General features: G+C 44.5%; 1 protein-coding gene across 3 annotated transcripts in view; it reads left to right on the plus strand.

The window, feature by feature from the left end:
• LOC135909108 (uncharacterized) overlaps positions 1-16,817 on the plus strand; it is a 100,031-nt gene that overhangs the window by 61,152 nt on the left and 22,062 nt on the right. The window contains exons 1-3 of one of the 3 annotated variants that reach the window (XM_065440939.1): positions 8,938-9,490; positions 13,612-14,577; positions 15,734-16,670. In XM_065440939.1, the coding sequence (XP_065297011.1) occupies positions 13,679-14,577; positions 15,734-16,670 (1,836 nt within the window). In that variant the 5' untranslated portion in view covers positions 8,938-9,490; positions 13,612-13,678. Of the gene's footprint in view, positions 1-8,937; positions 9,491-13,611; positions 14,578-15,733; positions 16,671-16,817 lie in introns of those variants that run through there. The other 2 variants (XM_065440940.1, XM_065440938.1) reach the window with 2 other exon arrangements.

Consider the following 16,817-nt stretch of genomic DNA (forward strand, 5'->3'; position numbering starts at 1 on the left):
ACTCGTGACAACCATTGCAAATTAGGAATCCATGCGCCGTTTCGGTTGAGCAGGGTCTTTGAGCATCCTTTTTACCTGGAGTGTTACACGCCAACCGTAACACTACGGACCACTTGCATACGTATTCTACTGCAATATGCGCATTTAACCGACCCATTTGGAACATTGCCTACGCCTTACACATAGCATGCCCCTAATTTTCCCCAGATATAAACAAGGTGCTGCGTTTAGCTCACGCAGGACTCCGGAGGGACAAACTACGAATTTCGTAATATCCCCTTCAATCACGGCGTACAGGTTTGAGAACGCGACTTATATTTGCCATTACTGTGCAGTGCGTGCAAGGACAATGCACAATGGACATTAAATTAAATTATGGGGTTTTACGTGCCAAAACCACTTTCTGATTATGAGACACGCCGTAGTGAGGGACTCCGGAAATTTCGACCACCTGGGGTTCTTTAACGTGCACCTAAATCTAAGCACACGGGTGTTTTCGCATTTCGCCCCCATCGGAATGCGGCCGCCGTGGCGGACAATGGACATTAAGCATTGAGGAGATCGAACATTCTGCTTTCTTAAAGTACACTAATTTCACTTCTGAGTGAAATGTAATGTTTCACGCGACCGCTTTCATGAACGCACTACCGTCTTTCACGGAACGTTTGATGCGAGGCGTTTCGGGAGTAATCGCGAAAGATTATTTCTTCCCTTATTGTAATACTTGTGCCCAATAATTATAACCTGTGCATGTAATGCGAGCGGGTGATGCAGTGTATTTGATGAAGATACGTAGTATGACTGACTACAATAAACGGATATTTAATTACTGTATAATTATGATGGGTAAATTTAAAGGCGCAGAGGCATGCATTCTCCTACCTTCACTCGCTTTTTATATGGAGTCTCAAGTCCCATCTTGGGATGAAATTATGTAAATTTCACGTTCACTCAAATACGTGAAAAAACGTGGGTTTAGTAATTATCTGCGGCGCATTGCACTCAAAATTGCCCTATTATCACGGAATTTCAGGTTCGTATCTTATGCGTCGTTATGGGAATCTAGGAAACACCTAGATTAACGGCAGTATAACACCCTGTAACGCTTCAACGAGTAACATTCTACAAAGGCTGTAATGAACCCACACAAAATAAACATATCTCGCTCGTCACTTGGAACATTGTATCATACGTCGAATAGATATAAACACCGTGCCCCGCATATTTTATCGAGGAAACCAGGGGGAAACAACCAAATGCTGTTTATAATGCATAATAATAGGGATAAAGCGACCAGTCAGTTACTGTTTACAGAGTACATAAGCAACCTACACAGTGCAAATTTTCGATCCGGATTGGCCTAATGCGTTAATGAGTTAATGCGTTTCTGCCCCAATATTTACTTGCATACTAGGTCATACTGCACTTGCTAAGTCAACGGGCTCATAATGCACTAAAATCAATAACCTCCACAAACTTCGGCCGTGAACATTCATGCGCGCGAGTGAAATACTATCACAGCTCGACACACGCATGTGTATACTTTCTATCGCACCTTCGTATCGCTCTACGTTACTTGACTCACATAGTCGTGCAGTTAGCGACGGTTCAATGTCCTTCCGTTAAATTCTCTGCAACCATACTTCTCTACTGGTTAGGTTCTGGTTGCCGCGCGGGATGCAAAATAACTTCTTTCCATCCTTCGTCCGGTTTCGGCACCGAACCGCACAGCAACAAGGCGTTTCGGCACTCCCGGAACGAAATTATTGCAGCAATGTGCATAGCACAACAGACGAAACGCGCGCACTTCGCCCGGCGCGCAGAAACTTTCATGGCGACAAAGGGGCGGAGCAAGGTCACATGTCACCGATCAGCCTATCACTGGCGTCGTCGGCTGGATCAAAGGCTGTCGATACATTACAATTATGAAGGGACTTTAGTACGTGCCACTGTGAAAAACCTTCTAGTATTTAATCTAGTTCACGACAGCGCAGTCGGCGTGCAGCGCGGGGTAAACGAAGAATGAACGCGAAGAACTGTTATCATCACCGTGACGCAGAGATGACACCCGTTAAACAAAAAGTATTTATTCAGTATAAACCAATCAGTGTTTAAATTTTAGACATTCTGACAAGCTACAAACACTCGTGCGTAGTGATCAGTTTGGACCGATAGAAAAGAAAGCCGCGCAAAACCTTGGTTACACTTGCAATGTTGCTTGGGAACTTCACCCCGGGAGACAGAGCTACACGCTTACAAAGCTTTCGTCCGCCCGGTAGCCGAGTATAGGTCCGTCGTCTGGGATCCACGTAGCGATGTTAACGTAAAAAAATGGAGAGAAAGAATTCAAAGAAAGGTGATAAGGATTTGTATTCATTTAGCCGGTATGCGTCACCAAGTGCGATGCTCCCGACAGCAGAATTAGTTACCCTATACAAAACCGACTATACAGCGAACGTTAACCCGCCGCGCACATGGTTGCTCAGTGGCTATGGTGTTGGGCTGCTGAGCACGAGATCGCGGGATTGAATCCCGGCCACGGCGGCCACATTTCGATGGGGGCGAAATGCGAAAACACCCATGTGCTTAGATTTAGGTGCACGTTAAAGAACCCCAGGTGGTCGAAATTTCCCGAGTCCTCCACTACGGCGTGCCTCATAATCAGAAAGTGGTTTTGGCACGTAAAACCCCATAATTTATTTTAACTAATACAGCGAACGATTAAAGTCCGCCTATCTTCTTAATCACGGAAAACTAGGCACAGACTAGGACACGTATACTGAGCCTCTCACTCGTAGATCCACTCGGCCTAGCCGCAGTAAGCAGCAAGAAGATCACTACTGCAAAACTGAAGCGTTTAAAAATAGATATTTTCCCGAACCAATAGGGAATGGAATGCACTTCTTGCTTCGACGGTTCCCTACGACACCATTAATTCATTCTTAAAACTGTTTAAAGAAAAATGCGCAGGGTGCATTGACTGCACATGCTCCTTTTGTTTCAGCCTGCCCTTCCACGTGGTTGCAAAAGCGGCACAATTTCAAACAGCATTTCGTCCACGCAATTCGCGTGCGCTGTGCTCGTGACACACGCGATGCGTTTTCTGATGCGTCTACCACGGCTAAGTATTTTTACACGCCCCATTTCATTAAATTTTTCTGATAGGGTGTATGCTATGAAACCGCTTGTCATTCCTCCTAGAGATATATTCTTCTGGTATTTTGTTTTTCCGTCACTTCACTTGTTCGTCAACATAGCGCTAAGAGCAGCTTGCATATTTTTTAATTATTTTTATTTATTTATTTTATTTATTTCAACACCCTTAAGGCCTAATGCAGGCATTACATAGGGGGGATTCATAAAAGAAAACTTAACAATATACAACACAGAATATAAAGGCTGAAGACAGGAATAAACAAGTTCAGAAGCCAGGTACAAGTTAATAGGGGAAGAAATGGCTAGGAAGAGGTACTGAAAAAATGCGCATGTAGCAAATCCCACAAAACAAAACAAAAATCGCACCTTCAGAAGTTACAAAACATGGCATCTGACATTTCACGGAGTGTTACGGCCGACACGCACACATTGAAAAAAAAAAAAAACGCACATCATTCCACATTGGAATTTTCTAAGTATGACCAAAGAGCTGTTTGAAATGATGATGTTCCAGCGATAGCCGCAATACTAGAAGGAAGTGAATTCCACTCTTCAATAGCCAGGACCAAAGGTGAGTATATGTATCGTTCTGTTCGAGCAAAAATGGGTTTAGTCTTCTTCATATGATCTACTCGAGCCGATGTGTGCGGCGCCGGGAGAAGATGTGAACTTGCAAATGGTGTGTTGCTGTGGTAGAGAGTATGGAAAAAAAATAAACGGCTGAATTTTCTGCGCAGGACCAGAGGCGGGAGATGGAGCGATATTTTCAGTGCTGTTGCACTTTAATACCGAGAGTAACGGGAAAGGATGAATCGAGCAGCCTTGTTTTGTATATATTCCAACATGTTAATAAGATGGGTATCATGAGGGTTCCAGATCAGTGACGCGTATTCTATCACAGGCCTGATTAGCATGTTGAATGCGTGTAGTTTTGTGTCCTGGTTGGTTTGGTGTAGTCGGCGTTTAACAAGACCAAGTTTTGGCTTTTGGAACCCCATGAAATTATTAGGCAGGAAGTCAACAACAATACAACAACATATCCTAGAGGAAGATGAAAACAGACTGGAAGGAGAAGCGGCAATAAATTACATCCGAAAATTGACAACCGAATCTTTCCAAGGCAATGACGAGGTTGTATTTGAAGAAAAAAAAAGAGCATGAAAGAGGCAAATTTCAACTAGAAGAAGGCGGAAGAGAAAATTCCTAAGCGCACAGCCACAGAGCCAGACGAGGTTTCCGTTAGACTGATAAATGAACTAGGACCAAAAAGTAAGGAAGCTCTGGTGAAAGCAGTGGAAAAAAACTTTAAAAGATAGACGAATACCAGGCAATTGGCGACAAAGTACATTTAGGTATGAAATGTAAGATAAGCGCAACATGTTTTTCTGAAATAAAATTCGAGAATAATTTATTTCGTTTGCACCCTTAGAGAGGAGGAGAAGATTTATTTTTGAGAGGAGAAGATTTATTTTATTCACTCAAGAAAATAAAGTCACAGTAACAAGATATACAGAAGGAGGTCCCAAAGCGCAAGGCTGTAGGGGGACCTCCTGTTCTAATTAGAAAGATCAAAACAAATTAGGTTACAGCAAACGCAGCAAAGTATTAAAGTTGTCTACAAATAATTACACATGATAGCAAAAGAACCGAAACATATAGTACAAAGATTTATGAACAAATAAAAGTAACAAAACAATTCAGGTTAATGCAAATACAGCAAAGACGTAGAATTGTTAACATGTATTAATGCAAGAAAACAAATCAACTGAAAACATGGCATAACACTGTACAAAATTTCATCATGTACTGAATTAAAAACAAAACAAAACACGGGAAGTGAAATGTAGCCTATGAGACAGTGTTCTAACAAAAACTGACACAAGGAAACAAGTGGACAGATATGACGAAATGTTGGTGAAATGGTGAAATGTGAAATGTTAAAGAGATATAATGGTTTACGCATTATGAAGCAAACAGAACATGTGAAATTACATTATAGCATTCATAAGTTAAGTAAATATGAGAATAAATGCTTTTTAAAGCTGCCTATACTGGGAGACAGCTTTATGTCCGTTGGAATACAGTTCCAGTAAGACATCGCTGTGAACGAAGAAGTGAATTTGCCAAAATTAGTTCTGATTTTGGGTAATAAGAAGTTGTTAGCTAATGCAAATCGAGTATTATTATGATTAGCAAGTTGTTCAGTGTTAAAGATTATTTGGGGAATGCTTGAGTGAAGGGAATTATAGACAAGGATTGCCATGTTTAATTGAAATAGTTTATGAATTGTGAGAATGCGATGCTCTTGCAAAAGAGCAGATGCACTACATCGAGGTGACTGGAAAGTAATAATGCGGATGGCCTGGTTCTGGACGTATTGTAAAGGAACAAGATGAGAGCTATATGTGTTACCCCAAGTCGCAATGCAGTAAGTGAAGTGACTGTGTATAAATGCATGATAAAGAGATAGCAAGGTTGGTAGTCTAAAGTATGGACGTGCTTTTATAAGAATCCGGATACAATATCCAATTTTTTGTTTTAGATGTGAAATATGGGTAGTGTACTTTAAGTTGGAATCGAGGACAACCCCCAAAAAACGAAAATGACTAGAAGGTTTGATGGGGTAACTATCGATAGTTATGGTTGGAATATTTATTATTTTCTTTTGAGTGGGGTGAAATAGCATGAAGACTGTTTTACTAGGGTTAATTTCTAAAGAGTTGCAACGACACCAGCGAATAATGTTTTCCAAATCGGTATTGAGCTTAGAAGTTAGGCCATTAATATAGGTGTCAGCAGTTAGAATCGTAGTGTCGTCCGCATAGAGATAAGGTTCACAATGCGAAAGATGGACAGTTAAGTCATTAATGTAGATAGTGAAGAGCAATGGGCCTAGTATAGACCCCTGAGGAACTCCCCTATCAATTAATTTGAAGTTAGAAAGATGATTAGAAATACTAACAGCCTGTTGTCTATTAGTTAAATAATCGCGAACAAAAGCCAGCGCCGGTCCTACAACGCCGATTGCGTTTAATTTAGTAATTAAGATATTGTGGAGAATTGAGTCAAACGCTTTGGTGAGGTCAATAAACACTGCTCCTGCATATTTACCTTCGTCAATGTGGTGCTTAATTCGATCAGTGAAAGAAAGAAGTGCAAGATTAGTAGAGTAACCTGCACGAAAACCAAACTGCGTGGTGCAGAGAATGTCAAATTTTGTTAGATACTTAGTTAGACGCTTTTCAAAACATTTCTCTATAATTTTGCTAAACACGGATAATATAGCAATAGGGCGATAGTTAGAAATCAACCCTCTATCACCTTTTTTAAATACAGGTATTATTTTGGCTTTCTTAAGTTTAGATGGAAATACACCGCATTTAAATAAAAGGTTAATTACATGAGAAAATGGGTCAGCAATAATATCGGCAACATATTTTAGGTGAACTGGCTGTATTTCATCAAGACCGGCACTTGTTAGCTTTAGTTGTTGTATGACATTATATATTTCGTCCGGAATGGTAGGATATAAAAAAAAAGATTGTGGTTGTCTCTGGGGTGCTGTTATAGGACTGGTAGGAAGGGGCTTATTATTATCGGAAAAGAAATTATTAAATTCATTTGCGATGTCTGATGGATTTCGATACGTGCCATTAGAGCTTGAAATCTCACTTATTTGCGAATCTTTTAAGTTTCTGTTCAAAAAAGAGTTTATGAGCTTCCACTGTTTAGCGATACCTTCAGCTTCATTAATCTTAATTTCATAGTACTTCTTTTTGGCACCTTTTAACAATTTGTTCAGGACATTTTTGTAGCAAGCATATCGCTTCTGCAATTTGAAGTTAAATGGGCAACGTTTATTTTCTTGTACATATTCTCTTTCTTGCGCATGCACTTTAGCAAAGCATCTGTGAGCCACGGGTTGTGAGGTGCTGGATACTTCTTGTTACATCGAACAAAAGTGGTTGCGTCATGGACACATTGCTGAATGACAGAAGAAAAGCGTACAAAAGCTAGCTCAGCGTTTGATTCAGATTTTATCGTCGACCAGTCAAAAGATGAGATGGAATCTATGAATTGAACTTTGTTAAACAAGGACTTTTGGAAAGAACGCTCAGCGCGTGGTGAAGCATGAGTCAAGCGACAAAAGATGGGATAGTGGTCTGTAATGTCGAGTGTTATTACGCCACACTCATCACATGATATGTAGTTAGATAAAATATGGTCAATAAGCGTGCTTGAGCCACCTGCGATACATCTTGTTGGTACTGTAAGCAGCTGTTCGTAACCAAAGCCCACAAAGCAATTAGAGTATTCAACCGCGTTCTGATTGGATTCATCCAGAAGGTTAATGTTAATATCTCCCATAATAACAACGTTTTTTCTTTCGCAGGATATCTTATCTAGGCTTTCGTATAGTGCAGAGCAGAACTCTGAGACTGACGATGATGGCGAGCGATATATGCAAGCTAAGATGGTTTTTTCAGCATCAGTTTGTGTATGTTCGTCATCAATTTCAATCCAAACAGATTCAGTGTTGTCACTTAGGAGGGAGAGGTCATTCCGACGTTTATATTTTATAGAAGATGATACAAAAATAGCAGAACCACCATGATGGTTTGATTGTCGGTGACAGTACTCTGGTGAGTATTGTGGTAAACCGCATAAGTTTTTATCGTCACGTGATAGCCACGTCTCAGACACACAGATGAAGGAAAAGTGGTGGCCAAGGGATGCTAGATAAGCATGAATGTCGTCATAATGTTTTCTGAGACTGCGTGCATTAAAGTGGATAGCTGATAAACCCGGGCCTGGAAGAAAACGTTGAAGACGTTTTGTCGAGTAATACATGTGGAAGTGTTATGAAGTTTAGCCCACAATAGTTGACTACCAGAGACCAATTAGGTTGCCTGGCTAAACACGGAAAGGTCTGCGTCCTTTGAGATGCGAAATACTCGGCTGTCAGCCGACTTTCTCGCCTTGATATGGCAATTATCCGTCCACAGATACATCCATCCACGTTCTCGCTTTAACTTCAACGCTTTAGCGAACAGCCTTTTATTTTCCAGCGTCAGGTGGTCGTTTACATAAACAGGGCGACTTTGCAATCCACCAAAGCCGAGGTCATTTGTGTTCAGCCTAGCCTTTCGTGCCTTAGCGACGAAATCTTGCTTCTTGGCTCGTGAGCAGAAGCGGGCAATGATATTTTTCTCAGTTGTTCCAACCTTCCCTGGAACTCGATGAACGACATCAATGTCACTATCCGTGATGGGACAATGAATTTTTGCCCCTACAGCTTTTATAATTGACACGCAGTCCTCTCCCTGTGTACACGGGATGTTCTTCAATTCAACGTTGTTTAACCTAGAGTACTGCTCAAGTTCCGACACTTTTGCAGTTAAGGTTTCATTCTGTGTTTGTAGAGTTTCATTAACAGTTCTCAAGCGCTCATTCTCTGACTTCACTTTCTCGACAAGAGAATTCAGCATTTGAACACTTGAGACCAGGCTATTGATTTCGGCCCTCATTGCATGAATTTCAGGCTGAGTTGATGAAATCCTCTGTTTCGTTTTTTCAACCAGTCTATCGACTACTTCTTCGAGTTTGCCTTCAGACCAGGCCTCAAGCAGCTGAATACGCTTACCTAGTTCAGCAACAGTTGGCATTGTAAGATATACAAGGTATCTCTTAGACAGGTCAAAACACTGGCAGCAGCAGTTGCGACAAAAAAATGAAAAAAATAAAAAAAAATTAAAAAAAAACACCACCAACCTGCAAAGGTAAGGAAATTCGTTTACGCTCGCATTCCACCAGCCGCAAGTGCTGCTGCCAAATGAAACCGGACAGACGCCAGCACCACTTTTTGAAGGCCAGTCCTATCAGCAGATTATCACAAGGCGATGGTCCGCAGGTGACGTTGGTTACGCACGCGCAGTAGCCACGGATAGACCAGCTTCGTTGAACAGGTCACAAACGCGTGCTCCAGCGGTGCAGGCAGGACGGGTACGTGACGCTGCCTGGGTGAATGGTTGGGTGAACGTTGGATGGTCTGCAAAGGTAAGGAAATTCGTTTACGCTCGCATTCCACCAGCCGCAAGTGCTGCTGCCAAATGAAACCGGACAGACGCCAGCACCACTTTTTGAAGGCCAGTCCTATCAGCAGATTATCACAAGGCGATGGTCCGCAGGTGACGTTGGTTACGCACGCGCAGTAGCCACGGATAGACCAGCTTCGTTGAACAGGTCACAAACGCGCGCTCCAGCGGTGCAGGCAGGACGGGTACGTGACGCTGCCTGGGTGAATGGTTGGGTGAACGTTGGATGGTCTGCAAAGGTAAGGAAATTCGTTTACGCTCGCATTCCACCAGCCGCAAGTGCTGCTGCCAAAAAAAAAAAATGCTGCCAAAAAAAAAAAGCCAAAGGACGCAGCTACCTTCTTTTCCTCTTTTTTTTCTTTAATTAACGAAATTGTAGCGTCTTACGTCTGGCGATATGCTTATGAGGCACCCTATTCAGTTCTCGCCACCCAGGGTTCTTCAACGTGCGCCTAAACACAAGTACAAGAGTGTTTTTCCATTTCGTTGCCATCGAATTCCGCGACCTGGTTTGAGCCAGTGAGCTCGAGTTTAGCAGTGCAATGCCACATCCATTATGCAGCCACTAATAAGGCTGCCGCACTTTTTTTTTTTTATGGCGACCCTGTTAAGGGCTACTTTCGCCCCTATCGTGTCCGCGTGTAGAAAAAAATCAAGATTGTGCAGTGCCGGGCCGACCCGCGGCGGAGGTGCAGTTCGCCATTTAGGGGCCCACAAACACAGATTCGCTGGTCATCCTTCTTCACAGAGTGGAAGGGCACTGACTTTTCTTTTGTTGTTGTTGTGAAGGACGGATTGAACAAAAAATTTCACACGGCTTACGGGTCAAAGATAGGCATATATAATAGCTACGTAAAACCGTTTTCGGCGCCCGATTACCGACAGCAATAAAAGAACCCGTATCAATTTTTCCGCGCACTGTTAAGCAAGGAAGACAGAAACATGAAGAGAATGTTGCACGGCAGTTTCTTTTTTGTATAAGAATACTTCCCGTAAATCTGAGCAGCGGGAGCCGGATGCCGCAACAAACACATTCACGTGTTATCACTCTTGGCAATCGCTCGTCGCTTTTTCGACAAGCGTGGGCACCGAAAGTACGTATATTATGTTGCAGGGCGACAGAAAGTGTCACAAACTTGTCCCAGTAAAGTTCAGCACACGCCAAAGTAACTGCCTCACCAGGGCCGAGCTGCTTTTCGCTAACTGTGGCCCAACGCAAGGCGCGGCGCGAGAACCTTAGAAGTATCCTAAAAAGTAGCGAAATTCATTACAATACTTTGGGGCTCAGAGAATACGTTACGTACTTGTCCCAATAACATTCAATACACGCGAAGCCACGGTTGAGCTGCTTTTCGCTAACTGCGTCACAAAACCGGGTGCGGCAACCGTCCCCAATACCTACCGAAATAAGTTCGAACTAAGCGTCGCATCTCTCAGTACGAGTCATTAACTCAAATTAACTGTAGTCCGATAGTGCAGTGAATCCGTGTCGAAATTCAGCAGGAAGCAATAAAGCGCCAGGAGCCCAAAACACACAGGCTACATCCAAAAGAGGCGGGTCGCCAAATAGGGGAACTTCACATACGCAGCCGTCCTCGCTCGCTTCGGTGCCACGTGCGCATGACTCCTCATATATATGGCGCGCCTGACGTGCCGCTAGCTTGTTGCTAGGTAACGCAAGAATAGGTCGCGAAGCTTGAGTTCATTTATGCGCAAAACTTTTTAGTTTTAGCGGGAAAGAACTAAAAAAAAATAAAACGTTATCTGTAAATTAATTTCACATTCTTTTTCTCCGATGCTAGCGCCAACTAGCCCATTGGATTAACACTACGCGTGACGTGTTTCTTGTTGCCAGTTTTCGCCGAGTGTCCCCTCTTGTTGAATTTCTCTTTTGATATGAAGATGATTTTGAGGCCACAGCCAGTACCCTGCCCTTTTCGACGACCTCGTGTTCTGGCATGAAAAGCGAGGGGAATCCACTAACGACAGATTATTATAATTTTCTTTGTGAGGGGAGAAGCGTGGACAGCGGCAAGGAAACTGGATTGAGTCATGTCGCTTTCTATGTGCAGAAGTAGCAAACTAAAGCACAGTCTACCTCGCGACTTTGTCGTGTAGCAGAATAATGTTGGTTGAATCAGCCAACTTCATGCGATAACTGGAATGTATCGTACATTGACAGTTTCTAATCGACAGTTTCTAATTACATTGACAGTTTTCGTGGGAAAGGGCAATTGCGTAAAATAAGGAAGGAAACGACCCGAACGAAAGCAAAAACATTGAATACATGCGCCTGTGCTTAGGCAGAGCTTGTGTGTCCACTCACTCAACCTCCTTGTAAATGTGCGCCTAACCAGTCCTAAATATCACAAGACAAACGGTTGCTTCGTGCTAGCAATTTACTACCAAGATTACATTATCAACTTTTTCAGCTTTCGTTTTTTTTTAGGTCATGGTGTCAGCACCAAGGTAGTAATACAGTAAAAGCTCGGTAATTCGAACCGCAAGGGGTAGTCGCTTCAGTTCGAATTAACGAAAGTTCGAACTAACGAAAGTGAGGGAGAGCAACAGTACACTGCGATTTGGAAGCAGTAGGGCATGTCAGAAATTTGGCGAGTCAGAAAGTGATGGCGTGTACAGCGGGCACACGCCATCTTCAAGTCGAAGCTCTGGGTCAGACTGTGCCACACCACCGACGTCCACCGAAACGAACGTTAGCCGAAGCTTAACACCATCACAATGAATCGCGACGGCCGATACCTCCTAAACTGAAAACAGGTGCCCAACCGATGAAGACTGCCGAGACAGACGCTGAACATGTGAAGGTGGCGAAGGCCCTGATTCATTGGTTCTTGATTGCAAGCGCAGCTGTGACGTACTTGATTCGCTGTGTTTTGGCGCTTTCCGTGCCATCTCCGCACAACATTAGCAGCTGTACAAGATTTGCAAAACCTCCGAGATTTGCAACGGGCAAGAAGTCTGGGATGTTACGTAGAACGTAGAGGCGGCGGCCGCCGCTGCCTTCTGGTTGACACCGCGTCGGTTAGATTTTTTTCCGATTTCGCCTTCTCTCGCCGTTCTCTCCGTTTTGGAGGCAATACAGCCTTGTGGGTAGGCAGTAGGCGCGTTTCTCCGGCCGTGTGCCAGGCGAGCGTAGCTCGAATTATCTGTGAGGGAACCTTCTCGTGTTCGAATTAACGGACTTTTTTATACATAGACTTCTGTGGAGCTTGGCCGGACCAAATCGTACAGTTCGAATTATCCATAAATTCGAATTATTGAAGTTCGAATTAATGAGCTTTCACTGTAGTAACGCACGCTTTCTAAAGTCTTCGTTGTATAACACGCAGCAGTCTGGTCTCACTCGGCGAAACTGTGAAAAATGTATTCTTAGTTGACTGTATTCCTAGTGATTTTCGTCTTTCATTTACTAATATAAGACCGAATTGATGTCATTATAAGCTTGTCTTCGCAAGCCACCTACCTCTCCAATGAAGGGAAATGCCTTGACTGAAGAGCGCTCACAGTTTTTTCTCCGAAGCACTTATTTGTTCTCTGTGGTATAATTTTTGTAAACAGAGATAAGGTGCCTCAGAAATGCTGGCCAACGATAGGAGGACCTATGTTCGTCAAAGGCGGCCTCGTCATCCTCGGCATGTTACTTTCAAAGGGTTAGTGCAGTGACGTCACGTGCGGGTGTTGTCGGAGGTGGTTGGTTATAAAGGGAGATACTTCAAAGGTAATGAGCGCTGTCGCCTCACGTCTGTGAGCTTCGTTCCCAAGACGAGGGGACAAGAGCGGGAGAGTGGGAAGGCGGGGAGAAAATAAAAGAAAGAAAAGTCGAAAAAAAACGAGGGGACACAAAGACAGAAAAGAAGAGAGAGAAAGAACAAGAGAACAAAAGAAAGAAGGGGGCATGGGAGGGCATTTGGGAAGCGATAGGTTAGGGAGCATTCAGGGGTGTCGTTGGCGGCATCTTTTTGTGGTATTAGAAGAGCCGATCAGGCGGTCAGTGCGCGCGTAACACAAAAGACTAAAAAAAAAAACATGAGTTGAAAGAATGACTTGAGTAGTATAGCAGCAATGCGTCGAGTAATTTCGAAGTAAAGATGGCGACAAGGAGTCTGCGGTGCAATGTATGGGATAACTGAAAGGCAGCGGCATGGTCTTTCAAGGGGCATTAGCCCCAGCCGCTCAACGTAGGTGTCGTTACGGCGGTATCCAGAACTGGCGATACCCTGGGTTGTGGCGCCGAAAAAGGCATATTGACGTTTGGTACTTCGGAATGTGTTGGTGAGGCTGTTTGAAAAGATATAGAAAAAAGTTGACACTGTCGTACCCCATTTTTTTCTATGTGCAGGTCTTGCGCCAGACGCCTGAAGGCAATAAATTCACGTGACCGCAGTGTACTTCACTACTCGGCGGGCATGTCTAAAGGACTGCACGTAAAACATGACAACAACGCCAGACGCGCAGCTGACATAGGCAGCACGGAAGTGCATGTCCAGAACATCCCGTGCACAAAGACGGATGGGGCGAGCTGTCACTTACTAGAGCATCGCCGTGGCCTCAACCGAATTCTTCTAGGCGCTTGCCTCGAGCTTAAGGAAGAGAGGCTAGGAAAGAACAGGGGCGATGCCCTTATTGCCGTCGTCCAGGCAAGCACTTGCGGGCTGCTCCTGTACAACTCGGACGAAGACGTGCGCAGCTCAAAGCCTTTGGAACTTGTTGAATGGCTGCTGGCCGAGCATCGCTGCATCACAGCCATTGAATTGGACATGAGCTGGAAGCATCGCCGTTCGCTGCTTTCAGCAGTGAAACGTAATCGCGCATTAAAAAGCGTTGCCGTCTGCGGCAGGTTCATTGGAGCTGACGACACAGCTTTCATGTGCGCAGTGATGAAGTCATTCTCGCATATCGAGAGTCTAGCTTTCAGGCTTCATGATTATGAGAAGGAATGGGAAATAGAGACAAGTTTGTTTGGGACATTGCTTGATGTAGACTGGCATCACCTGACGACCCTCGACGTCGCAGAACTTTCAATGTCCTTTAGTGCGGCGAGTTCGGTGATACATTTTCTTATTGGAAACAAAACAATCACTGACCTTCGCGTCGCAGAAAGCGTGTTCGGCTACCGCGGTAAAGCCTTCACCGCACTCTTCCCTATCTACCTTGTCAAAGAAGGCTCAGCGCTGAGAAAATTGACGCTCAAATCGAGTCGCTATTTCGACAGGTACTGGCCATTGAGAGAACTCGTCGATGCGTTCTGCAATATGGACACTTTGGAGGAACTGAATGTGGACATCGTTGTGACACCTCCGGAATTGTAAGTATAGCAGACATTGTATTATGGATCGACGCTATAGCATTCATACATTTCGCAACACTCCTCCGGGATTTTCCTTGTCAGCGGAGGCAAAGATTACGCGTTTGACAGGTTAAGAACGGAGAGTCGACTGTCTTTATGCAAAAGTAAAAGTAGGTTTAAGTGGCAGTGCTGGCATCCCAGTCAGGCAGCCACCTCGGTTCCAAGAAAGAGCAAGGGGTGCTCACCCCTACGGTGAGGCACAGCGAAGCGACCGATGGTCGCTACACTTTAACTTTGTACTATCTAGTGTATCGCATTAATCGTTTGCTCCACTGTGAATTTGGTGCCGGAAATCTTCATTTTACAGTGGGACACTTCACACACAGCCTATAGGAGAGTGTGTGTTGCGCTCGAGTGAGCTTTTAATTTGGGAGGTTCCGGCGCACCTTATATATATATATATATTGTGTGTGTGTGGACAATGTCTTCCTCGGTGAGCTAGTTCTTCTGCAGGCCCATCCCAAAAGTAATCCAGTGTAAATCTAAGTGCCACTGGGGATGCGATTGCGATGGTGACGATAATGATAATAACTATTGGCAAAAGTTCGCCATGCGATTCAAATTCTAGTTGACGTCGCATAAATTATTGTCGCTCCAGTGCGACGTTGAAAAATAAATCTTGCGGTTCCTACCTTTTTCCTCAGTCCCAACTCACCCATAAAACATCGTCTTTCATCGACTTAATTACACGTTGAATCACCCTTTCTTTTTTTAAAGTGTGCTGCTCATGAAAATGAACGAAAATGTAGAAATTTATATAACTTTTCTTTTCGAACACTCGTTGGGCAGTACACGGTTAATAACGCGCTATGACTCGCTGCTAGGCTAGTATGACCAATATGTCCTGTGTGAAGGGCTTGTAGATCCAGTGGTCACTGTCAATCGGCACTTGCTGTAACAGACGAGTTCGCAGACCTAAAGCAGGGTGGATGCTTTGAACGCCCTTTGTGTATGACGTTGGCTGCGATTCTTCTTCGCGTTAGGGAACGCCAATTTGAGTTTGTAATGTGATTTTTTAAAGTAGTCCCACTTTTTAATGATTTTGCTCGTTTTCTTTCCCCCTTGAGTTCAAATGTTGTTAAGCTAATACATGTTTTCTATATGTGTTTGCCAGCGTGAGTACGGTGAGCCTCTTCGCCGAAGTGGTCTCTCGGAGCGCAACACTGCGCAGCCTGAGGTTACCGTCGACGTCGTGCGAATGCCTTGCCGCATACAGGAGACGTCCTGTCCAGTTTCCAGATCGGAAAGCCGCTCAATGCATGGAGCCCTGGCTCGCAGCCCTACGGAGACCGAACCTACCGCTCAGCAAGCTCTTCATCGACCTTCGGGGCTTCGGTGAAGCCGAGTGCCATGCCTTCTTCGGAGTAGTTGCGGAAACGGACGCTGTGAAGTCGGTTGTCGTTCTCTCCTTGCCTGGAATCGACCGGCCGGACAGGGTCTGCGCCACCATCCAGGAGCGAGGACTGAGCGACCGAGTGGTCATCAAGTGGCCTTGCATGCGCAACACAAGATGGCTGCAGCAATGCCCGCAAATCAGCAGCGTAACCATCAGAGTGGGCCATTTCAAGTGCAATGGCGAGTTAGGTTTGCCGGGAGTTATCTCGGCTCTTGAAGCGGTCGGTGGCTGCTCTCACGTAACGTCGCTGCGGGTTAACTTCGATTGTTTCAATCGCAGTGTGTTCTCCGCCTTGGCGGCATGCATAAGAGCTCCTTCCGCGCTTACTGGTGTAAGCATAGACATTGATTACGTTACAACCCATCCGAGAAAAGAGGATCGTGATGTGCAGACGGAACTGGTGAGAGCGTTGGCCTCCAACCTCAAACTTGTCACAGTCAACGTAAAGGGACTACTGCTGTCCAACGATGACTTCAAGTGGCTTGCGCATGGTACTAAAAAGAGTCTACGCCTCACAGAACTCGCCATGACTCCCGCCTGTAATATCACTGCCTGGCATGGTAAATCGTCTGCAGCAGAGTACAGCTCTTCGGTGCCCGGGGTCAAGGCCTGGACGGGAATATCAATCGAGAACATCGCACTGGCCGAGATTTTGGTATGATTCAGTGCTTTCTTTTGTTGGACCGTTCGCGATCGTAAGTGATGAGCTACTGAGCGCAGTGCACGTGTAGTACGCGCCATGTTGTGTTTTTCTGCGTCAATCGCTACAGAGAACTCTGGTGCTACGCATGTATTAGTGCAC

The sequence above is a fragment of the Dermacentor albipictus genome, unplaced genomic scaffold (assembly GCF_038994185.2).
Source record: "Dermacentor albipictus isolate Rhodes 1998 colony unplaced genomic scaffold, USDA_Dalb.pri_finalv2 scaffold_24, whole genome shotgun sequence".
NCBI classification, from domain to species: Eukaryota; Metazoa; Arthropoda; class Arachnida; order Ixodida; family Ixodidae; genus Dermacentor; species Dermacentor albipictus.